At 44.6% G+C, this 23,572-nt stretch overlaps 1 protein-coding gene across 2 annotated transcripts in view; it reads right to left on the bottom strand.

Annotated features, from left to right (window-relative positions):
• LOC108257500 (potassium channel subfamily T member 2) overlaps positions 1 to 23,572 on the bottom strand; it is an 88,627-nt gene that overhangs the window by 44,493 nt on the left and 20,562 nt on the right. For both annotated transcript variants that reach the window (XM_017455320.3, XM_017455319.3), the window contains exons 2-10: positions 15,897 to 15,976; positions 15,441 to 15,540; positions 14,320 to 14,373; positions 13,005 to 13,053; positions 12,599 to 12,658; positions 9,139 to 9,213; positions 8,466 to 8,549; positions 5,046 to 5,140; positions 3,807 to 3,987 (exon numbers count right to left, since the gene is read on the bottom strand). In XM_017455320.3, the coding sequence (XP_017310809.1) occupies positions 3,807 to 3,987; positions 5,046 to 5,140; positions 8,466 to 8,549; positions 9,139 to 9,213; positions 12,599 to 12,658; positions 13,005 to 13,053; positions 14,320 to 14,373; positions 15,441 to 15,540; positions 15,897 to 15,976 (778 nt within the window). The remainder of the gene's footprint in view (positions 1 to 3,806; positions 3,988 to 5,045; positions 5,141 to 8,465; positions 8,550 to 9,138; positions 9,214 to 12,598; positions 12,659 to 13,004; positions 13,054 to 14,319; positions 14,374 to 15,440; positions 15,541 to 15,896; positions 15,977 to 23,572) is intronic.

Consider the following 23,572-nt stretch of genomic DNA (forward strand, 5'->3'; position numbering starts at 1 on the left):
GAAAGCCGATGAGCCGAAGAGCTGGAGGATGGAGATGGTGCTCTCCCAGGGAAGTCCTCACAACACACATCAAAGCTCACTCCCTCATCTCATTCACAGAGTGTTTGTGTGTGCACCACAAGTGTTGTGCTACGGCATTTCTTTGTGTGTGTGCGTGTGTGTGTGTGTGTGTGTGTGTGTGTGTGTTGAGGGAGTTGTGCAAGCACTTATAAGTCAGATGTAACCTGCTAAAGAAAGTTACCTCTGAGTGTGAGTCTGTGTGTGTGTGTGTGTGTGTGTGTGTGTGTGTGTGTGTGTGTGTGTGTGTGTGTGTGTGTGTGTGTGTGCACGTGCAAATCTCTGCTTGTTATATAGCACAACACCACAGCGCTTTTGAATTCTGGATTTGAAACTGGAATGATGTCAACTGTAAAGAATTGTAAACTTGGAATGATGTAAACTGTAAAGAATTGTAAACTTGGAATGATGTAAACTGTAAAGAAATGTGAACTGTAAAAAGAAATGTAAACTGGAATGATGTAAACTGTACAGAAATGTAAACTGGAATGATGTAAACTGTACAGAAATGTAAACTGGAATGATGTAAACTGTAAAAAAAAAAAAAAAGTAAACTGGAATGATGTAAACTGTAAAGAAATGTAAACTGTAAAAAGAAATGTAAGCTGGAATGATATAAACTGTAAAGAAAAATGTAAACTGGAATGATGTAAACTGGAAAAAAACATGTAAACTGTACAGAAATGAACTGGAATGATGTGATTATCGATGGTGATTACTGACAACCCGAGAGAAATATTTAAATCAGTTGTTATTGCCCTTCTCGTATTATACATCCTCAACATTGAATTTTTTTTTGTTCTGGACAACTTAATTTTTTTTTTTTTTTTTTTTTTATGAACGAATTATCAAACGTTCACTGGTTCCTTTTATAACGGTAATTATTTCTGTACAACATGTTCTCCTAACGCATAATGATAGTCATTTGAAAAGATTTAATATTACATTTCCAGACATTCTTAGTATACTGTAATTTATTCTGATAAAAGAACACTATTGTTCACGAACCCTACTGTTCATTTAATATGAACCTCTAATCATATATTGTGTGTGCACCATGAGTGTTGTGCTACGGCATTTCTCTGTGTGTGTGTGTGTGTGTGTGTGTGTGTGTGTGTGTGTGTTGAGAGAGTTGTGCAATCTCTTATAAGTCAGATGTAACCTGCTAAAGAAACACAGTTGCTTCTGAGTGTGAGTCTGTGCCTGTGTGTGTGTGTGTGTGTGTGTGTGTGTGTGTGTGTGTGTTTTATCTACACGTTTCCATTCGCAGCACTACAGGGAGTCTCCAATCTTTATGAATATGTGAGAGCAGATGACTCATGTACGTGTGAACAGGTGTGTTTCAGCCCACGGGGGTGATGGAGTGGAGGTAGGACAAGGGTAAGCCTGCGCTAGACTATTACATGAACATTTAAGTGTGTGTGTGTGTGTGTGTGTGTTGGCAGAAGTGTGAAAGCTAGCAGACGCATCAGATGCACAGATTCTCACGGGGTCTGAAGAGAGCCCTTTAACTGTCATCATAACCTCACGCTAGCATATGAGCTCAGACTGTAGCAAAAAGCAATCCGACTCTGAACATACGAGAGGAACAAAACACTCCGTGTCGTGCTGTTATGGGAAAATAATCACCGGTCAGGGTCACTGTCACCACCCGAAGTGGAGGATTTTATTATTAACAGCACGACATGGAGTGTATTATTCACCGTACATCACAGCAATTTGCTAATGGCAAAGTTGAACGTATTCTAAAAAGACATGTCACTTTTTATCCGTTTATTGTTGTGGAACATCTAAGAAACGACGTATTTATCACTTGCGCTTAGCAACAGTGAGGTATCAGAACGAGCGCATTCATTTTTAAACCTGTGATTTCGCAGGAACGCTACAGTGAGAGCCGCTGTTCCAAATCATGAGATTCTCTAATCAAAAGAACCACTGAAATGACAAACTAGCACCGTGTAAACGGACATGACCCGAATTTAAACGGAATAAACCGGAATGACGTGAATTAAAAGGAAAAAAAAAAAAAAAACTGGAATGAAAATCACGACTGATTTTGACAAAGCCGTTTCAGTGAAGTTTGACTTTTTCTTAGTAGCCCGTAGTGTAGACGGATAATTTATCAAAAGGATAGTTTGTAACTTATCTGTTGCAAATCATGAAAATCACTGAAATGACAAACTAGTAGGATGTGACTGACATTTGTAATGTAAATTGAAATGACGTTACGTGAAATGTAAACTGGAATCAGGTAAACTGGAACGCGGTTAATTGGAATCACGTAAACTGAAACGATGTAAACTGGAATGATGTAAACTGGAATGCAGTAAACTGGAATCACCTGACCTGGAATGATGTAAACTGGAAATATGGAAACTGGAATGACGTAAACTGGAATGAAGTAAATTGGAATGATGTAAACTCGAATGAAGTAAACAGGAATGAAGTAAACTGAAATGGTGTAAACTGGAATGACATAAACTGGAATGAAGTAAACTGAAATGGTGTAAACTGGAATGACATAAACTGGAATGAAGTAAACTGGAATCACGTAAACTGGAATGACGTAAACTGTAATGATGTAAACTGGAATGAAGTAAACCGGAATGAAGTAAACCGGAATGAAGTAAACTGGAATGAAGTAAACTGAAATGGTGTAAACTGGAATCACGTAAACTGGAATGAAGTAAACTGAAATGGTGTAAACTGGAATGAAGTAAACTGGAATGAAGTAAACTGTAATGTTGTAAACTGGAATGAAGTAAACCGGAATGAAGTAAACCGGAATGAAGTAAACTGGAATCACGTAAACAGGAATGAAGTAAACTGAAATGGTGTAAACTGAAATGGTGTAAACTGGAATCACGTAAACTGGAATGAAGTAAACTGAAATGGTGTAAACCGGAATGAAGTAAACTGGAATGGTGTAAACTGGAATCACGTAAACTGGAATGAAGTAAACTGAAATGGTGTAAACCGGAATGAAGTAAACTGGAATGAAGTAAACTGAAATGGTGTAAACTGGAATGGTGTAAACTGGAATGATGTAAACTGAAATGGTGTAAACTGGAATGAAGTAAACTGGAATGGTGTAAACTGGAATGAAGTAAACTGAAATGGTGTAAACTGGAATGGTGTAAACTGGAATGGTGTAAACTGGAATGAAGTAAACTGAAATGGTGTAAACTGGAATGGTGTAAACTGGAATGAAGTAAACTGGAATAGTGTAAACTGAAATGGTGTAAACTGGAATGGTGTAAACTGGAATGAAGTAAACTGAAATGGTGTAAACTGGAATGGTGTAAACTGGAATGGTGTAAACTGGAATAGTGTAAACTGGAATGGTGTAAACTGGAATGGTGTAAACGGCATTAGCATCGTAGCTTCAGTACCAAACTTCAGTTGATTTTCTACATGGTAAATGGTAAATGAGGTTTTTTTTCCTGAACAAAATGGTATGAAATAAAAAGTGTGACACGCCTTTTCCCATCACACTCTAAACCTAAAAACCACTTCAAAGGCTTTATGGGAAACAAGTTCTTTAATGTCGATTAGCTGATTGAGGTAATGATGTTATGTAATTTGACCTGATCAGTTTAAAGCATAAACAAATCAAAGCCTGAGTGAGGCGAGGAAATTGTTTTTTCTCTCAAGCTGTATGTGACGTGATGGCATCGTAGAGGGTTTCTGAGGTTGGGGGGGGGGGGGGGGGGGGGGTATGGCAGAGGTCAAAGGTCACCGGCACGCACCTGAATGGGCAGCACAATGAGAGCGACGCAGATCATGATGACCACGAGGAGCTGTGAGGGCCAGATCTGCGGCGTGACGTCTCCGAATCCCACGGTGGAGAACGTGACCACGCAGAAATACAGCGAGTCGAAGAGGGTGAGATTATTCCCCGCTCGTTCCAGGTGCTGAATCCCACAGATACTGAGGGACAGAGAGAGAAAGAGAAAGAGAGAGGGAGAAAAATGAAGAGCGAAGCAGAGAGAAGAGAGAGGAAAGAATTAAGACCGGAGAGGTAAAAGAAGAGTGAAGGACAAACGGGGAAAGAGAAAGGGAGAACGACAGATGGAGAGATGAGGAAGGGGAAGAAAGGTGAGGAATGAGACATGGGAAGGGAAGAAAGATGGAGAAAGAGAATTGGAGAAGGCGAACGGAGTCATAACGTAGAGGAGGACGGAGGGAGAGTGACGAAAGAGAGTGAAAAGGGTGAAGCCAGAGAAGGATGGAGTGAGATGACAGAAGAAAGATGAAATGATGGAGATAAGAGTGGTGAAAGAAAGTATGAGATAAGGAAGACAGAATTTAGAAGGAGAACGAAGAGGAGAACCAAGGAAGAAGGGAAGGGTTATAGAAAGAAAGAAAGAGAGAATGGAGTGAGAAGGAAAGGTAGAGAGATGGCTGAGCTGAAACAAGGCTTTAATGGAGATCGGTCTGAATGTGAAAACCTTTCAAAGGCTTACCTGCACTCTCCTCTGACCTATTGTGTGCATGTGTGTTTGGGGTGGGGAGTTGATTGCGTGTGTGTGTGTGTGTGTGTGTGTGTGTGTGTGTGTGTGTGTGTGTGTGTGTGAGAGAGAGAGATATGTGGCTTATCTCAGCGTGGTGTGTATGTTTGCGTTTCACAGTGTGTTTGTTCGGTTCAGCGTAACAGTCAAGTGGAGTCTATACTCAACCCCACCCCCAGCTCAGCCTCCAACACACACACACACACACACACACACACACACACACACACACAGCTGTATCTCAGTCTCATTTCATTTCCATTCCATGATTAGTGTTTGCTTTATTGACTTTTCTGCTTTTAGATCAGTGCTGGCCAAGAAGTTGTTGAAAGGGTGAGAATAATTCTAAAGAATTTGCTAAATAACCAAAAAAAACAAACAAAAAAAACACACACACACACACAGATAAAATATGAACCCTTCACCCTCTCACTCTCTCACTCCCTCACCCCCTCACTCTCCCTTTCAGTCTCTCACCAGGTGAAGATCAGGCAGAGGAGGGTGCTGATGAGTATGAGCACCTGGTTGAACATGGCTGAGTGAGTGCGCTGGATGGCTCTGTGTAGGTCATTCTGAAACACACACACACACACACACACACACACACACACACACACACAGAAATTAAATTTCTGTCAGAGGAGCCGTTCAAGGAACTCCAAAACGATAAGGTGTGTAGCCTGGCATAAACTGAAGCGATGTTATTAATTACACTGGTATAATGTAAACTGAAATGATGCAGAGTGAAATCATGTAAAGAAATAAAAAAAAAGAAATAACAAACGGTAGTGATATAATCAGAAAATGTAAATGACGCAGAGTGGAATTAGATCAAATTAAATGGCATAAAAATAAATCATGTAAAATGAAATGACAAACTGTAACGATGCACACTGGAATAAACTGAAATGACATAAACTAGTATGACAAAGTCAAACGACGTGAACCTATACCACGCAAACTGATATGACGTTAATTGAAACGACGAAAACTGCCAGGGCATAAAGTGAAACGACGTAAGCTGAAATGACATCGACCGGTATGACGAAATTTAAAGGACTGAACCTGAAATGACGTAAACTAGTACGGCGACTGAAGAGTGAGCGCTCTGGAGCAGGAATTCAAATGATCGCTGAAGAGAACCTAAAGGTCCTGAGGAACTAAAGCCGCTCCAGAGCCTGTAATCCCTTGGGGGGGGGGGGGGGGGGGCTTGCTATACTAAATAACACGGATTGGTAAAGCAGGAGGTAACACAAAGGAGGTCAGTCAAACAAGCGTGAAACAAAACACAGACACGTAAATGTCAGAAAAGCTGAGCGCCGGAAATCATGTAAACTCAGACTGAGAGAGAGAGAGAGAGAGAGAGAGAGAGAGAGTGAGAGAGAGAGAGAAAGAGAGCGAGAGAGAGTGAGGGAGAGAGTGAGCGAGAGAGAGAGAGAGAGAGAGAGAGAGAGAGAGAGAGAGAGAGAGAGAGAGTGAGAGAGAGAGAGAAAGAGAGCGAGAGAGAGTGAGGGAGAGAGTGAGCGAGAGAGAGAGAGAGAGAGAGAGAGAGAGAGAGAGAGAGAGAGAGAGAGAGAGCGAGCGAGAGAGAGAGAGAGAGAGAGAGAGCGAGAGAGAGAGAGAGAGAGAGAGAGAGCGAGAGAGAGAGAGAGTGAGAGAGAGAGCGAGAGAGCGAGCGAGAGAGTGAGAGAGAGTGAGCGAGAGAGAGAGAGAGAGAGAGAGAGAGAGAGAGAGAGAGAGAGAGCGAGCGAGAGAGAGAGAGAGAGAGAGAGAGAGAGAGAGAGCGAGAGAGAGAGAGAGCGGGAGAGAGAGAGAGAGAAAGAGAGAGAGAGCGAGAGAGAGAGCGAGAGAGAGAGAGAGCGAGAGAGAGAGAGAGAGAGAGAGAGAGAGAGCGAGAGAGAGAGAGAGAGAGTGAGAGAGAGAGAGAGCGAGAGAGAGAGAGAGAGAGTGAGAGAGAGAGAGAGAGAGCGAGAGAGAGCGAGAGAGAGAGAGAGAGAGTGAGAGAGAGAGAGAGAGAGCGAGAGAGTGAGAGAGAGTGAGCGAGAGAGAGAGAGAGAGAGAGAGAGCAAGAGAGAGAGAGAGTGAGAGAGAGAGCGAGAGAGAGAGAGAGAGAGAGAGAGAGCGAGAGAGAGAGAGAGTGAGAGAGAGAGAGAGAGTGAGAGAGAGCGAGAGAGCGAGAGAGAGAGAGAGTGAGAGAGAGCGAGAGAATGAGAGAGAGAGAGAGAGAGAGAGAGAGAGAGAGGTACATAACATCCAAATTCTTTTTTAATTCAGTTTACCCATGATTAAGTGCTCACTTGTTTCCTCCTGATGTCAGATTTCATTATCGCGAGGTAACAAAAGTCTTCCTGCGATCTCAAGCTAATGAGAAACACCCCCCCCCCCCCCCCCCCCCCCCCCCCCCCCCCCCCCCCCCCCCCCCCCCCCCCCCCCCCCCCCCCCCCCCCCCCCCCCCCCGGGCTCATTTCTCTGTAACGGCATAAATAAATCACGAGTAAAATAATCTTAACCGTGCACCATGCCAAAAAGGAATAAACAAGATATGCACACGGCGCTACTGAAATCTCGAATCCGATTGGTCCGGAGGCGTTGGTTAATTTTCGATAACAGCAGCTCTGACGGTAGTGTAGGCTTCGGGGGAAATGAAAGATTTTTTAAAATATTTTTTTTATTTACGCGCTGTTTCAAACAAATATGTAATTGTTTCTATAGCAACAGCTCTTTCACAAGGGCCGGTATGGCGTATGCAAGAAAAACCGATTGTAGGATTGTAGAGACGTTTAACGTTTATGGAAGGAGTCTCCAGTGTCAGGGCTTTGAAACAGTCGGGGGTAGAGCTGTAACTTTAACGCGAATGCGGTTAACTTCAGGAGAGAGAGAGAGAGAGAAGAGAAGATGAGGTCGAGGGAACTTATTATTCCATCCATCCATCTTCTATACCGCTTATCCTGCCTTCAGGGTCACTATCCCAGGGAGCGTGGGGCACAAGGCGGGGTACACCCTGGACAGGGTGCCAATCACATACACACTCACACACCCATTCATACACTACGGACACTTTAGACACGCCAATCAGCCTACCACTGGGGGAGGAAATCGGTGTACCCGGAGGAAACCCCCGCAGCACGGGGAGAACATACGAACTCCACACACACAGAGCCACGGTGGGAATCCAACCCCCGACCCTGGAGGCGTGAGGCGAACGTACTAACTACTAATCCACCCTGCGCCCCTGGACCTCACTTTTTTATGGACGTTTTGACATTAAATGTAACTACAACCTGAGAAAAAGTATGATGTGTTGTTCTGTTAAACACAAATTGCGGTGGTGTAACAGGAATAAAAGACTTTCCGGGTTGGTACCTGATCACGCCGCAGTGCCGTCGAGAATTTTCCTATAAAAGCACACCGTGCCGTATTATCTTAGGTCCTCATTCCGTGGCCGGAGCTCCTGTACATAACAGAGACAGGCCTGCGCTAATATGCGCTAATATATATCGATGTATCGGTAAGATTTTCCAGGCCGTCGGCGTGTATCAACGCGTGCTCTTTTATTTCAATCCCGATGTGTATGCACTTCGAACACAGGAGTTCCACAGATTACAGTAAGTGGCTTCGCTGCAATCATGCTCAATTTTTAAACAAAAAAAAAACTAAATGACTAAGTTCAGCAGTCAGAACACTGCAGTTTCTGTTAGCGCGCCTAATTGTAATTAGCGTCACGCTGTTCAGAAGGTACATCGATTTTCTGGCATACTCTTTATACTCTAAGAGCACCTGCTGCTTTTTCCACCAATCCCCCCAACCCCACACAAAACAGAGCAGAGGATGATTATAGTAAAAGAAAGCTGTAAGAAAAGAGGAGGGATGTTTTTTTTTTTTCCTTTCTCCGCTTACGATCATGTTTTCCAAGGCGTGTTTGGCCAGCCAGCAGTTCAGAAAGACGGGGATGAACAGGTTCCGGAGCGAGGGTAAAATCACCTGGTAGGAAACACAGAGAAGGATAAGCACCACATAATAACCTCTCTAGAGTGACATACGGCTTGTGCTGTAATTCAACATCGACATTTTCATGCTGTAAACATCGCATTAAAGCTGCACCTACGGTACAGTGCTTCTTTGCTACAGTTACAGACTGAGTTTTATCAGATACACCTTGCATACACGGTCATCAGATCCATAATTATCAGCACCCTGACGCAATATTCGGAGGAGCTCGCGGATTTTATGAAAATTACCGGCGATCTTCAGCAGATTTGAGACGATTGATTGGGTCACGCGACGTCGCATGAGACACGAAGGTCCGAAGCCGTCTTCGAACTAACGCGCGTCGAACACGAGTACAGCTAAACAGACATCACTGCGAAAGACCGTGCAGGACAATTTCTTTTATATATCAGGGGCTAAGTAGTACATTACGTTATTAACACAATTTGACGGTGGATTTTCCTTTAATTTGTCACCTCCCTATTCACGATATGCTTATACAGTGCGGCGGAGACACTCCTGAGTGGCAGTGCGAGCTGTGAAAAGTGGATCGTTCTGGTTGGGGAAGAACTCAGGGACTCACAGTGATGACGAAAGGGACGGCGCTGATCATCTCCAGGATGAACGGGACGCGCAACACTTGCTCCCAGACGTTGCCCTGGAAGGGACAAGTGAAGGGTCAGCGTGTGTGTGTGTGTGTGTGTGTGTGTGTGTGTGTGTGTGTGTGTGTGTGTGTTGAAACTAAGACATGAGGGTAAACGCTTTCACCACACAAACGGGCGAAAAAAACACAAAGAAGAAAAAAGTTAGGTCAATGAATATATCGACATCTTAGTGAATTAAAAGAGTTCCGGAGTCGCAATTGTACTCGAGTGAAAGTTAGAAAATGGTGCAGGTTTAGATGTACTCCGGTTGTAAAAAGGTAAATAAATAAACAGTTTGAAATGAAATGAGGATTTAAAAACAAATAGTCTCATGCTGGCAAAAGAGCTAGGGTTAGGATTAGGGTTAGGGTTGGGGATAGCAGTTAGGGTTAGCGGTTGGGGTTAAGGGTTAGGTTTAGGGATTAAGGGTTAGGGATGGGGTTAAGGGTTAGGTCTAGGGGTTAAGGGTTAGGTTTAGGGGTTAAGGGTTAGGGTTAGGTCTAGGGGTTAAAGGTTAAGGTTGGGGTTAAGGGTTAGGTTTAGGGGTTAGGAGTTAGGTTTAGGGTTTAGGGGTTAGGTTTAGGGGTTAAGGGCTGGGGTTGGGGTTGGGTTTAAGGGTTAAGGGTTAAGTTCAGAGGTTAAGGGTTAGGGTTGGGGTTAAGGGTTAGGTTTAGGGGTTAAGGGTTCAGGTTGGGGTTAGGTTTAGGGGTTAAGAGTTAGGTTTAGGGGTTAAGGGTTAGGGTTTTGGTTAGGTTTAGGGGTTAAGGCTTAGGGTTGGGGTTAGGTTTAGGGGTTAAGGGTTAGGGTTGTGGTTAGGTTTAGGGGTTAAGAGTTAGGTTTAGGGGTTAAGGGTTAGGGTTGGGCTTAGGTTTAGGGGTTAAGGGTTAGGTTTAGGGGTTAAGGGTTGGGTTTGGTGTTAGGTTTAGGGGTTAAGGGTTAGGGTTGGGGTTAGGGGTTAAGGGTTAGGTTTAGGGGTTAAGGGTTGGGCTTGGTGTTAGGTTTAGGGGTTAAGGGTTAGGTTTAGGGGTTAAGGGTTAGGGTTAGGTTTAGGGGTTAAGGGTTAGGGTTAGGGGTTGGGCTTGGTGTTAGGTTTAGGGGTTAAGGGTTAGGGTTGGGGTTAGGTTTAGGGGTTAAAGGTTAGGTTTAGGGGTTAAGGGTTGGGCTTGGTGTTAGGTTTAGGGGTTAAGGATTAGGGTTGGGGTTAAGGGTTAGGTTTAGGGTTAGGGTTGGGGTTATTGCACAGCTCAATTCTATGAAAGGTCAATGCTACACAGGTTAAGGTGAGATTAGTACTCACATCTCTTCCCACAACTTAATTCATAACAAGCAAATATAATCCAACCACCAGCATCCACCTCCATCCACTTGTGTTTGTGCACATTACTTCATGAGAAACATGTTCTTATTTTTCTATTTAAACTAAAGTAACTTCAATGTGTGATGAACATAGTGACACCAATTGTTTGTGGCGCATCATGCAAACCGTTATAGATTTGATTTGTCATAATAAGCACTTAATAACTAAACTTGGAATGACGGAAAACAAACGGGAAACATTTATTTGAATTTTATTTGCATTTGGTTTCATAACTGGTGACCCGACCACAGCGTTTGTGTCCAGAATGCTCTGTTCCTCTGGAAACTTTGCGTACTATGCTGAACTTTTGAATTGTAGAATATTGTATAGAACTAGGCTACTGTAACACTGAAATCGTCCTCAGGTTTCTGTTGAAAACAATCAGGGAATGAATAACAATTCTATCAATAACAACGAGACAATCCTGTTATATACACACATTCAAAACTAGGGTCGATTTAGAGCAGCCAGCCCACCTACTGGCATTTTTGGGAGGTGGAAGGAAACCCATACGGACATGGGGAGAACGTGCAGAGAAACTCCGCACGGTAACCAGAGCTCAGAATCGAACCAGGAACCCCTGGAGCTTTGAGGCTACCCACTGTGCCTATATCGGTATTAGCATAACAAAATTAAAAACAGTACTTTGGACAAAGAGTGGGTAGGGATGGAGGGTGAGTCTACGACGGGCAGCGTGGCATTATTTGTGACCCACACAAGATCAGCGTGGGCAGAATAGATTTGTTCATTACAGAAGGAATCAATAGAGGGCGGAGAGAGAAAGAGAAAGGGACGGATGGGGCGAATCTGCAAGGACTTCAAAGAAGAAGAAGAAGTAAGAAATCAAAGGGATGGCATCGCCGAGGGGTTCTGAAGAGGACGTGGATGCCTGCTTCTCCGTCCCCTCCACTCACTCAACCAGCACAAGTGCTCTCCGAAAACAAAGAGCTGATTGGTACAGCTGTCTCTGAAGAGAAAGCCAGCGGTAGAGAAAGAAATAGAAACTCCTTGTTTTCTCCACCTCTCTTCTCTTCCCATCCTTCCCCTTTGATCCCTCACTGAAGACTGAGGTGCAGAATACCGTGAGCTGACCTGAGAATGTGCACACCAACACACTGGGGTTTGCTCGATGGAGCTGCCAATCATTAGAATGCATCTCCATGAAGACATGATTTCCAAGGCAGGTGTGGAAGAACTTGAGTGGCCTGCACAGGTCCCTGACTGAACACCTTTGAGATGATCTGGAACGCAGACTCCCTACAAGGTCTTTGACTCGTGGCTGAATTCACACCGAAATCTAGTGGAAAGCCTTCCCAGAAGTGTGAAGGCTGTTTTAGCGAAAGAGCGACAGACCACGTCTATATAGGTCGGGGGTTCAAGCCCCAGCATGGCTCTGGCTCTGGGTTACTGATCGGAAGGTCGGAGCGTCAAGCCCCAGCACTGCAAAGCTGCCACTGTTGGGCCCTTGAGCCAGGCCCTTAACCCTCTCTGCTCCAGGGGCGCTGTATCCCTGCACTCTGACCCCAACTTCCTGGCATGATGTCCGCCTTCGGTCTCCTTCGGCCTCCAGGTGTTGTTTTGTTGTCCTCTTTTCCACTTGACTTGGGAACTCCACGCGAGCTACGCCTCAAGACTCACGTAGTCATGGCATCTTCTTATAATTTCCTCCTCCACCAGCGGTAGTACTGCCACAGATCTTCATTTCCGATGGTGCTGGGCCATCTTTAGACAGGTGTCGATGAAGGTTTGAAGATAGTGCCAGCGGCCAATCAGAATCGTTAGACAGTCTTAGTTCCGGATTTCTAGAGTTTGGAGTCACTCGCAATGCAAAAGGACCCGTACTTACTCATGGACTATACCTCAAAATTAACAGCGGCTAACGCTGACCACTTTCTCCAGATCTTATAATACTCGAAATACCTCTGAGAACCCAATTTAAGCGCTCAGAAAAGAAACTCTACCCCTATTCAGGGAAATTCAGCGTTATAGTAAGCTTGTAATGGTGTATAGGTTTCAGGCTGTTGCACTTGCGCGCCTCTTACCTTGTAGCTCAGGTACACGAGCAACATGGTTTCTGAAAAGCTGATGAAAGCCACAAGAACCTGGTGGGAGAGAGAGAGAGAGAGAGAGAGAGAGAGGGATGAGGAGACACATGGTGTGGGAGGATGCAGTGGGCAGGAATAAGAGTGCTTACTGTGAAATGTCTGGACCAAGTGGCCAAAAACAGTATCAGTACAAAAAGGCAGTGACACACAGGTCATGTGTGTGTGTGTGTGTCTGTTTCCATGTTGTAAAAGCTGTGTGCCTGTGTGCATTTATTTGTCCACATACGTCTGTAATTGCCTCTTTTTGTGCCTGAGCTGATGTGACATCTATACAATCTGCTTTGTTTGTGTGTGTCTGTGTGTGTGTGTGTTTGAGTGCAAGGAAAAGGTTAACTGATCTGACCTGGAGCGCCCAAAGCGGCAGAGGTCTGTTCACCCAGATAATGAGGGACCTGGTGGCAAAAGAAGCCGTTATTTGGAGGAAACCGAGCGAGACACTGAGAGAAAAAAGCAAAGACAAGGACATGAACCTCATCACACAGTTCACAGTTTCCAGACGGATTTAACACCACAGAAGTTTCAGAAACAGCCGAATCGCCTGAGTTACTTCAGAATTTTTTTCTGACGGTAAAGAAATACTTTAATTTGGAAAGTAGTTATTATGCAGAAAATCCCATCCATCCATCCGTCCACTTTGTGTACTGCTTATCCAGCACAGGGTCGCAGAGGAGCCTGGATGCTATCCCAGGGGCACAAGGCAGGGGACACCCTGGCACCCTGGGGTGCCAACCCATCGTAGTTCACAATCACACACAGACAAACACACTACGGACAATTTGGAAATGCCAATCAGTCTATACACTGCATGTCCTTGGGCTGGGGGACAAAACCGGAGGAAACTCCCGAAGCACATGCAAACTCCATGCACACAGAGTAGAGGTGGGAATCAAACCCCTAACTCTGGAGGCACGAGGCAAGCATGCTAACCGCTAAGCCTTCTTGCCCCCCCAACCTATAAGTGCTCATATGTCTCCAAATGAGTCTGAAGTAAAAAAAAATAAAACATATTTGAGAATTTCCATTTACATTATGATCTTTAACGATCTTTAAACGTGAACAGAAAACGGTTTCCCAAAACAGCTGTGCTGGACGTAAACAATGAGCGCGCTCATCCTTCAAAACGAACGGCTGTCTCATCCGCGGCGGGCGCGAATCAGCTCGGTGTTAATTTCGACGGATAAGCGAGGTCGTAACAGCACGACGCACGCGTGAGAGACAGCTTGAAGTGTTGCGACCGGCTGCTTCCTCTTATTAAAACGCAGCGCACCAGGGACGACGCCGTGCCTAAATATAACCTTTCATTATGGGATCCGGAGTCCCTGCTCTGCTCCTTTCCTCCGTCACTGCTTCCTGACGTCAATAAAATCGATACGGTAGGGCCGAGAGCAAAACCGAGCTTTCCGGCTGTTTGGGTAAGATCATACGCGGTGCTCGGGGGTCCGCGAGCGTGACATCGACCTCACACTGACGTAATGAGAACGTATTATCATCGCTGTCCGGCAGCACGCGGTCCTTTCAGGAGACGGAGGACGGGTCGATAGCGATCCGTCCCCTTCCGCGACCCCCCCACCCCATCATCGTTAAATGAAGACTGCTAATCTGTTCAACCGCTTTATTTATTTATTTTTTGTTTGTTATTTTCAGTTGCACACACTTACCAGTCAAAGTGGCTTTTGTTCTGTGCAGAGGCATTCTGTCTGAGACAGCCAGGACTGTAGGGAAACACACACACACACACACACACGATAAATAAAGATAAATAAAGAAAGGCCCAGCATCTTGGGCTAGATACTGATATTTAAGCTCCTATAAATCATTCTCTCATGGCTGCATCCTCAATCCAATCATTTTTTCTCTCGCCCTGATGTTGTCACTGCTTTCTGTACTCTCTCTCTCTCTCTGCTCCCTTCTCACTCCCACCAGCTACCTGACTTCCCATTTTCACTCGGACCTCTCGTCACCTGCACCCGCGGCTTCATTCTCACTCTGTCGCGACTTGGTCAGAACTTTTCCAATCTACCCCGACTTGTGGAGACCGACGGAACGAAAAGCGTCCATTACGCTGACCTACGGCACGGCCTTCGTGAACCCGTATCCGAGCAGTGCTTCATAAAGAGTTACAAAGCTAAAGGACAGAAGGTCAACCGACATAAACAGTACTCGTGCGACAAACAGCTCTGGCGCTGTTCAGTTCCGCGTACCGATTGGTCAGAAGGCGCCGATTCATTTTCCATCACAGCGGCTCTGACACCGGCGCAGCTGCGAGTCGCAGGTTTATATCGATGCTCCGCGTAATCTAAGGCTAAAAGTAAACAGATTAAAAAATCATGATCATAGAATCGTCGATACGGCGACGTTGACGTATTGAACACCGATGGGAGGAGTCTCCAGAGTCAGAGGTAAAGCTGTAACGTTTCCAGACATCTTCAGGACGGAGGAGTTTACACATGACAAGCTGTGTTTGATTTTCGTTTGTCTTATTGATACGTCAAAACGTGGGGGGGGGGGGGGGGGGGGCTGGATAGGGAACGACCGCTTATATTAAAATGTAGCTATAAGCGGATAAGAAGTACGACACGCTGTCGGACAATTACCGTGGAATGAGCGTGATAAAAGACACCGGGACGTGTGTTTATAGGAATATATTCAAGTTGGAGGTAAGAACAGTAACTAGTTTGTGTAGTTTATCATGTTATGCGCCTTCGTGGATCATTCCTCACTGTATCTACGCTGATTTAACACTCGCGCACGGACTCAGACATTCGCGAGTCGCTCTCACCAGTCCCTCTGCTCGCGCGGGTCATCCAGCAGCACTCGGACGATGTAAAGCAGGCAGCTCACCACCTTCAGGAAGAAGTTGAAGAGGCGCACTCTCAGACCTGCGGCGACAGACAGGAGACGCGTTCGGATCGGCGGCGACGTGGTTTTTACGATAAAAAAAAACAAAAACAACATAAAAAGACGCAGACTAACAACAACAGAGTTCCAGGCGTGTACTTACAACAGAGTGCAGCACATCAAACAGCCACGAGAGCGACTGACACAGCCGAGAGGTCAGCCACTGATACGGCTCACTGTACTCCACGACACGACGGACCAAACAGAACAGCAGACTCAGAGCACAGGAGAAACAATGGAGAGAAGGAAAAAAAAAAAAAAACGAAAAGAAAAGAAAGACACAGAAGAAGCAGCATGAGCAACGTGCGTTGACGAGCAGGCGGCATGGAGAACTCACTGGATCGCTGGTTTTTGATGAAGAAGAGCTTCAGGCGTTCCTTAAAGGTGTTCTCGTTCACATAAAACTCGACCTGGACTCTGGGAAGAACAAGAAGAAGGGAAGGGAATAATGAAATATATGAAAATGGAGACTTGCATGTGCGGGTCCGGGACAGCCATTACGATAACATGACAAGGCATAAATTAGTGCAAAATGCAGAACTGTATGTGTGTGTGTGTGTGTGTGTGTGTAAAGGCTAAAGACTCAGAGAGGAAATTATGTCCTCCTTGCTCTTGGCACAGACAGGCCTCGCTGTTTTCCACCTGTTAAACACGGACGAATAACAATCCTTCCGATTCTCAGACCTCCAGCAGAGCCGGTGATTGCTGCCTTCGTCCTGTTCCCCATGATCCTTCGCTGCTCTGGGACCTGGATTAGCACACCTCCACCGGCGATAATAGCGTGGTGCAGGGTGACGTGTGCGTGCACGACGCGACGAACGGCGCACGACGACTCCGCGAGTGCGATGACGTGTTTAGAGCTCGCGTTCTCAACATGGTCTTTCACCTGCGTGCACGCTGACGCAGCGCCTCCTTTTTATTCTATACACAGCCAGGGGAGCAAAAGAGCTGCAACTGCAGCTACAGCAACATCCATAGTGGCAGCAGCACAAACAACAACAACAACAACAACAAAAACAGCAACGATCTCCGTCTATACAGCACAATTTGTACGGCAGAGCAGCTCAAAGTGCTTCACGGGACGGAAAGAATACAAATGCAGCTTGAAAAATGTGAAAAATGTGAGAAAAAAACCCCCAAAAAAACAGACGTATATCGAACAATCAAACAAACAGCTGGCTGAGTAGGTCGGCACATAAGGAAGTAAATAAATAAATAAATAAACATCCACCCGGATGATAAACATAGTCCACCACAACATCCACCACACACCAGCTATTAGTGGAGAAGACAGTGATGTAGCCAATTCAGAGATGGAGATTAGATAGATAGATTAGATAGATAGATTAGGAGATTAGATAGATAACAGCCAATGGGGGAGTTTCTCCAGGACACCGGGGTTATACCCCTACTCTTCTACCAGAGAGTCAGGTTTAGAAAGACGGTGCTGTTTTTATAGTATAGTGTCCATGTTACTATACTGGGGCATTAGGATCCACACAGACCACAGGGTGAGCGCCCCCTGCTGTCCTCACTAATATCACTTCCCGCAGCAACCTTAGTTTTCCCCATCCACGTACTGGCCAGGCTCAAGCCTGCTTAGCTTCAGTAAGAAACCAGGCGAGAACTGCACGGAGGTATGGCTCTCACAAGACTGAATTTCCTAATGTATGTCATGGTGCATAAGAATATGTACACCGACATGCTAACGTATGCGATCTTTCATCTCTAACCTCACTCTAAGCCATTCACTTCCTGACTATATAAAAATTCAAAAAACACGCATTCATTGCGAAGTCTTGCCAAAGCTGTGAAAGTCCTGAGCCTCGTTATTCTCCTGATCATTCATTACTGTTCGAGCCTGGTTCCTTGGCTTGTTCTCTGGATTAACCTCAAGCCTGTCTGCACGGCGATTTCCCCATGTTCTGACGTCTGCCTGGTTGCTGACTTTCATCTGGATTATGATTTCTGTTTGTACGTTTGGAGTTTTGCATCAAATCACCGCGGCGAATGGATCCTGTCTGAGTCTGATATATTACAGCACTTTATCAGTCCTGGATGGTACAGGTACTTTCAGGAAATAAGTGTTTTGATTTATTTTATTTTTTTTTACGTGTTCTATAGCATTTCTGTTCAAATCTGGAGATCTGGAGCCTATCCCAGGAACACTGGGCACGAGGCGGGAATACGCCCTGAATGGGACGCCAGTCCATCGTAGGTCACATACACATTCACACACATACTCACACCTAGGAGCCATTCAGAGGTGCTGATCTGCCTGCCTGCATGGTAGAGATTAGGAAGAAAAATGCTGGAGTATTCCTTTAAAAAGACACAAAGAACTGATAGTAGATGAAAGAGAAAAGCCGTAATAAATTTTGCAGGAGCCTGCGACCCGTACATGATGGTCAGCATGGACAGCGCCCTAATCCCTACTCCCTTTAAGTTCCCCCGCACAATACGGAAACATGTTGCTATGGTGACAGAGAGCATCGCTCGCTCACTCATGGAAACACACACACACACACAATAAAAGTTAGTGTGTCAGTGAGACACTCATACATTCATGCAGTTGCTAGCACAATGAGAGTTTTGGTCGTCTTTTTGAAAACGATTCAGTCGATTCAGAACAATGACTCAGGATGTGATAGGAGCTTCGCAGCAGTACAACGTACGTGTGTGTGTGTGTGTGTGTGTGTGTACGAAAACGAGAGTGCCAAGAAACACATTCTTGACCCGCATCAAAGTAAGACGTCTGATTAGCATGCTAGCTGTCGATGCGAAGGTGTTATGCAGAATCCCTTGTGCCACGCGCCGAGATTACAGTCATTAACCTCAATCTGTAGCCTCATGATTACAACGCTACATCATTTGCAGCTAATTAGTTGCGAGCGTAATTGTTCTTGGTCAGACAGCACAGGCAGCGCTAAAGCCGCCGAATAAACCTTTTAATTAAGCACAGGGATTCCTATCCGAAGCTCCCCGATGGAACCGGCTTGCTAATTACGCATAATTATGGTAATCAAACCCGGGATCAGGGCAACAAGTGGACCTGCACATTACGTGGAGGATTACAGAGCATCGGCTGTGTGCCACCTGGACGGAGGTAAGCTGTTCAGTCGGGGAAAAGTGCGTTCGGTCGTTTGTTTTCGGTTCTAATTAGAAGCGTTTCGAACGCGGGTTCGAAACGTGGACTTCCGGGAGACGAGAGAGCAAAATGGAGGGGCGTACTCACTCACTCACTCACTCACTTTATTTATTTATTTTAAAAAATACCATGTGAACACATCACAGTCTACGTCATACCTATGACCGGGTCCGAAATGATCTCCGGGCTCCGAAGGTATCCGACATCAGTGCTCAAATTATATCCCGACGACGTTTCGGCTCAACTCTTAACTGGGAAGACGGAGACGCAAGCGAAGAAGGTATGAATAGAGACAAGAACATAGCTTTGGAAACGAACAGAGCGGCATGTAACACTCAACTCGGTGGCTGTATGACTTAAGTCCCGCCTCTCAGAACAAACAGCCTATCACCTTGCTGGTTAAGAAACTACGAGAAACTGACAGATACAGGAAACCATGCTCTTTAGTTGTGAAGAAATGTGCGTATGCAGTCGCCCAAGCAACCAAGCAATGTTATGTATAACCCTCTAGTCTTATCCAAGATGGCCGCCAAGTGGACTTTACTCACAGGACTTCAGTTTGGATCCTTGCTCATTGTATTCATGTGTTAAGCAGATTCACGCGACATTATTAATCACTGCCTCAAGGCAAGGAGCTTACGAAGACGCTTTAAATTATCCGTCAATATCACGTCCATGCATCGCTCTTACGTAGCGGGTTTTCACGTATCACGTGAAATCGACGCGTCTTGTGCGCACACACTGACAGTATCCGGAGCCCGGGCCGCATCGTGAGCGACCATGAGCTGCGTTCGAATGTTTTTAGCGCTGGATGATACGGCTTTATGATTGCCGACTCTTTTCGCGGGGAAGTCGCTAACGCATGCGCGTTGGACTAACTGTCATATTCACCGACTCGTCATCGTCATTTGCATATGGAAACGTATTACGTACGAGAAGGACACTTCTCTGAAGACGCTCCTCACGGAGTGAAACGAATTCCTGGCGACGCAACTGGTAAGGCTTTGAAGACTGCGAACATGTCAAAGCCCGAAGAAGGCGGAGACTTACTGCATAGTGGCTCTTTCAGCTGATGAAACAAAACGATCGTTTATTGATTTTGTGATCAATGGCCTGCATTCGAGCATTGACTACACGGACCTACTGATTAAAGCCTGTGTTTCTCCAGCGTAGTCTGGCAATGTTTCAGGCACGGTGGAGACCATGCCTCTGTGCTGAATATCAATATCTCCCTGCTGAATAATACAAGGACAAACGCTGAAAAGTTCTGGCCCCTTTTGGTGCGTATTTTCAAATCGCCACATAATAATGTATATATAAATATATATATATATATACACACACAGCAGTTGTTACTCCAAACTTCATTGCGCCACTTTCTCTCCCTCTCTGTCTGTTTCCACTGCTGAATTACACTCCCACCTCCATCTGTTACACCAAAGTCCCTGTTGAGTGCCCTTCCACCCTCTCCGCTCGTCTGAGGGAAAGCCCTTTAGAGTGCCATTTTGCCTCTCGAGAAGAAGCTTTTCCACTCGAAGGGGCAACTAGCGCAGCAACCCCGAGCGGAATCGTCGGTCGATAAAAAGCCGAGCCGCTGACGTGTTAGGTCTGGGAACAGGCTAGCGGAACAGCACAACAGAAACTCATTAAGATCATTAATTCGAAAAAGGAAATGGGCACAAGTGCACGGCGGAACACGGACCTCTCTGAGGTGACGGTGACGGGTAAAACGAGTTTCATAGATTCGATTTGCAAACGTATTCCATTACAGAATCGATGAGTATAATAAAACAATGTTGTTTTCAGATTATAAAAAAGAAAGACCAGGACAAATTGGTGAAGTAGGAGACGTCAGAGACACGCATACACACAAGAAGACAAAGAAATGAGGTTGAAATTCACTTAACGCACAAAATTTCCCCCAGCGTCTGGACGTTAAAGAACTTCCGCTGCCAAGCTTTACCCCGTGTTCACAAGCTCACCCGAGAGCTTCTCATGAAAGCGCTCACATATGCAGAAGATGCCGGAAAAGTAAAGAACGTGCCGGACCTGGACCGTGGGCAGTTTAACCGCTCAGGACAAACAAGGGACTCGTCAAGAACTCTCGCGAAACATAAAAACACAGTATTAAGAATCGAGGGTGTGTAAACTTTTGAACGGGGTCATTTTATTAGATAAATTCAGCTGTTATCTTGTCTTGTGGACTCAATGTGAACATCTGTTGTGTGGAATAGCTTATCCAGGGCCAGACTGAATAAACAACAACAACATGGGATTTTTATGATCCTGCAAGGGGTGTGCAAACTTTTGAGCACAACTGTATTCTCCAAAAAAAAAACCCCGCAGGATGCCACAGGGACGTCCGTGAAATTCCCATTTCCCATTCTCAGTTAAAAACCTGAACTTATATTATGAGGTGCAAAGTACAGTATAATGTAAATTTTCATGTGAACTCGTAAACGAATCAATAAGAACCCCGTGGAGATCAGACCACATTTCAAACGCCTAGCAATAAAAATCCATCTGGACTGTCGGATAACGATAACGTATTATCAGCTCCAATTAAAATCCCATATACAACATAATCGCCTCTGGAAATCGTCCATTAGGGAATGTACTGAGTAAACTGCCATTAGACCGAGAGGCATTACTGAATATTATAGAAGTACATTATCTACATAATATTACAGGAAGTTAGCACAAAACTGTAAACATGATGGGCGTTCGTACACGTAATAGATTAGATTCAAAATGCCAAGTTTGGATTTTATATTAAAAATAGCTTGTTTGGATCGAATTTCAATCTTAGAAATTACTTCTAGGAAAATACCATCGTTTTTTTTTTTTTCATGCTCTTTACTGAACTACAGAAACGATTACGGTACATGGTGGAGTAATCAGATAATCACGCACGTTCCAGAATGAAGTAGAATTTTTAACTTGGACAAAAAAAAAAAAACACAAAAACTTTAATCTTTTGCTATTTTTGGAATGAAATGCAGAACACAGCGTCTGATGTTTGGAGTTTTAGCCTCCTCTTTGTTTCTTCTTGCAGGACAGGACAGGAAGCTGGTGAACGATATCATTTAATAATACAACGTGGGATTTTATTTCACTGCCCAGCTGCCAAGTTGTCGAGGTTCCAAAATGTGGAATTTGATGCATTAAATTTTGAGGGTTTTGATTTTTTGTTGCTCTTGTTTTTGCTTTTGTTTTTGAATACTTTATAGTTAGACTTCATAGTTAAAAGTTCAAATTGATTTATTCATCGGCATATTGTTAACCCTGTTTCTGTGATAAATTCCTCAGTATACTGAAACAGCTGCGTGTGGGAATGATCTCCGGTTTGTTTTATTGGTTTGTCATTGGCTGCTTTTTTTTATATTTATATATATATATATATATATATATATATATATATATAAACGGTTCGGTTGCCATTCAGTAATATTCGCATATTTTTAACTTGTTAACTTAAAATGAAATCGTGTTTTTATCGCGCCGATCAGTTGTACGTTTTATCGAATTATTTATTTAATTAATGAATGCATTTCTTTTTTATATATATATATATATTCAAATATATGTTTTATTTAAACTGTCGTCTATCGGTTGCGCTTACTTTGATAACCGTCGTACTTACGTCTACACTTGATATAGGTTGTGTTATTTATCATCAAATTTTTCTTTTCTTTTTTTTATAAGACGCTAGCCTTATGAAAGTCGGGCTTCCCTACTTTAATAATAAATCATTAACGAATAATTAAAACACCAGTCTCACGTCTTCACGGGGACTTCAACTAGGAGTAAAAGAATGAACAGGTCCAGTTGATCTCACGGCGAAACAGCTCTGGCGGGCTAATGGAGCCTATAGTTAATCAGACCTCGTTCTATACATCAGACATGCTTTTGTGTATAATTAGACGTTACATCTCAGTCAAACGGGAGGACTTATTCACTATTAGACCCTCTTTAAAACACTTAAGGTCTGATTTAGAAATGCACCATCGTACGTGGGTGGAGAGCTCGATTATAACGTGAATAACGTGCCCGGAAGCGTGTACAGAGGTGGTGAAAAAGAACGTCTGAGCAGATAAGATAAGAGCGAGAGGGTGCGTTTAGTTGTCACTTTAAATGAGCGGTGCTCTCACAAACTCCATTAGACAACAATGAGCACGAATGTCTTATCCGCGGAATCGGCCGCGGCCCACGATGCACCGCTGAAGTGCACGAGAGAAGAGAAATATAATATGTGTGAGGCGTAAACTATGGCTGTAGGCAACCCTAAAAACGTACATATATACTATTTTAGGAAAGAAGACGTATTCTTGTGTTTAAAATGTAATTAATACTGCTTTTATTAATAAGACTCTGATCGTTTTGTTATCGGAGGTGTATTTGTCACGTACGTGTACGTAAACTCCAAGTCTTGTCACGCTTCGTATAGATCCGAGTCATGTGGGAAAACACCCGAAGAAGAAGAGAGATGGAGCGCGACAGAGACGGCGAGGGATCGCCTGAGCGCCGCGTTTTCCCGGGAATTCCTTTGTATCATTCGCTCGCATTTCGGCGGGAGTCCGCGAGCGATGTTATTCCGTGAAGCGGTACGTGAAGGCAAGTTCATGGAGGGATTCGTGGCGTAGTGCTTAACATCAAAACTCACGAGAGACTCACAGACCCGAGGAAGTGGCTTGATTTCGACGAGGGCCGTGACGAGAAAGCGCGAGTCCGTGCGCTCCGATTTGAAAGAGACTTTGATTCGTGGAAGAGGAGACGGGGCGAGCGCGCGAGAGAGAGAGAGAGAGAGAGAGTTAGTACACGAGAGACCATTTGCACGCTGAGTGAATGCGGATCGAGGATTTCAT

The sequence above is a fragment of the Ictalurus punctatus genome, chromosome 24, assembly GCF_001660625.3.
Source record: "Ictalurus punctatus breed USDA103 chromosome 24, Coco_2.0, whole genome shotgun sequence".
NCBI classification, from domain to species: Eukaryota; Metazoa; Chordata; class Actinopteri; order Siluriformes; family Ictaluridae; genus Ictalurus; species Ictalurus punctatus.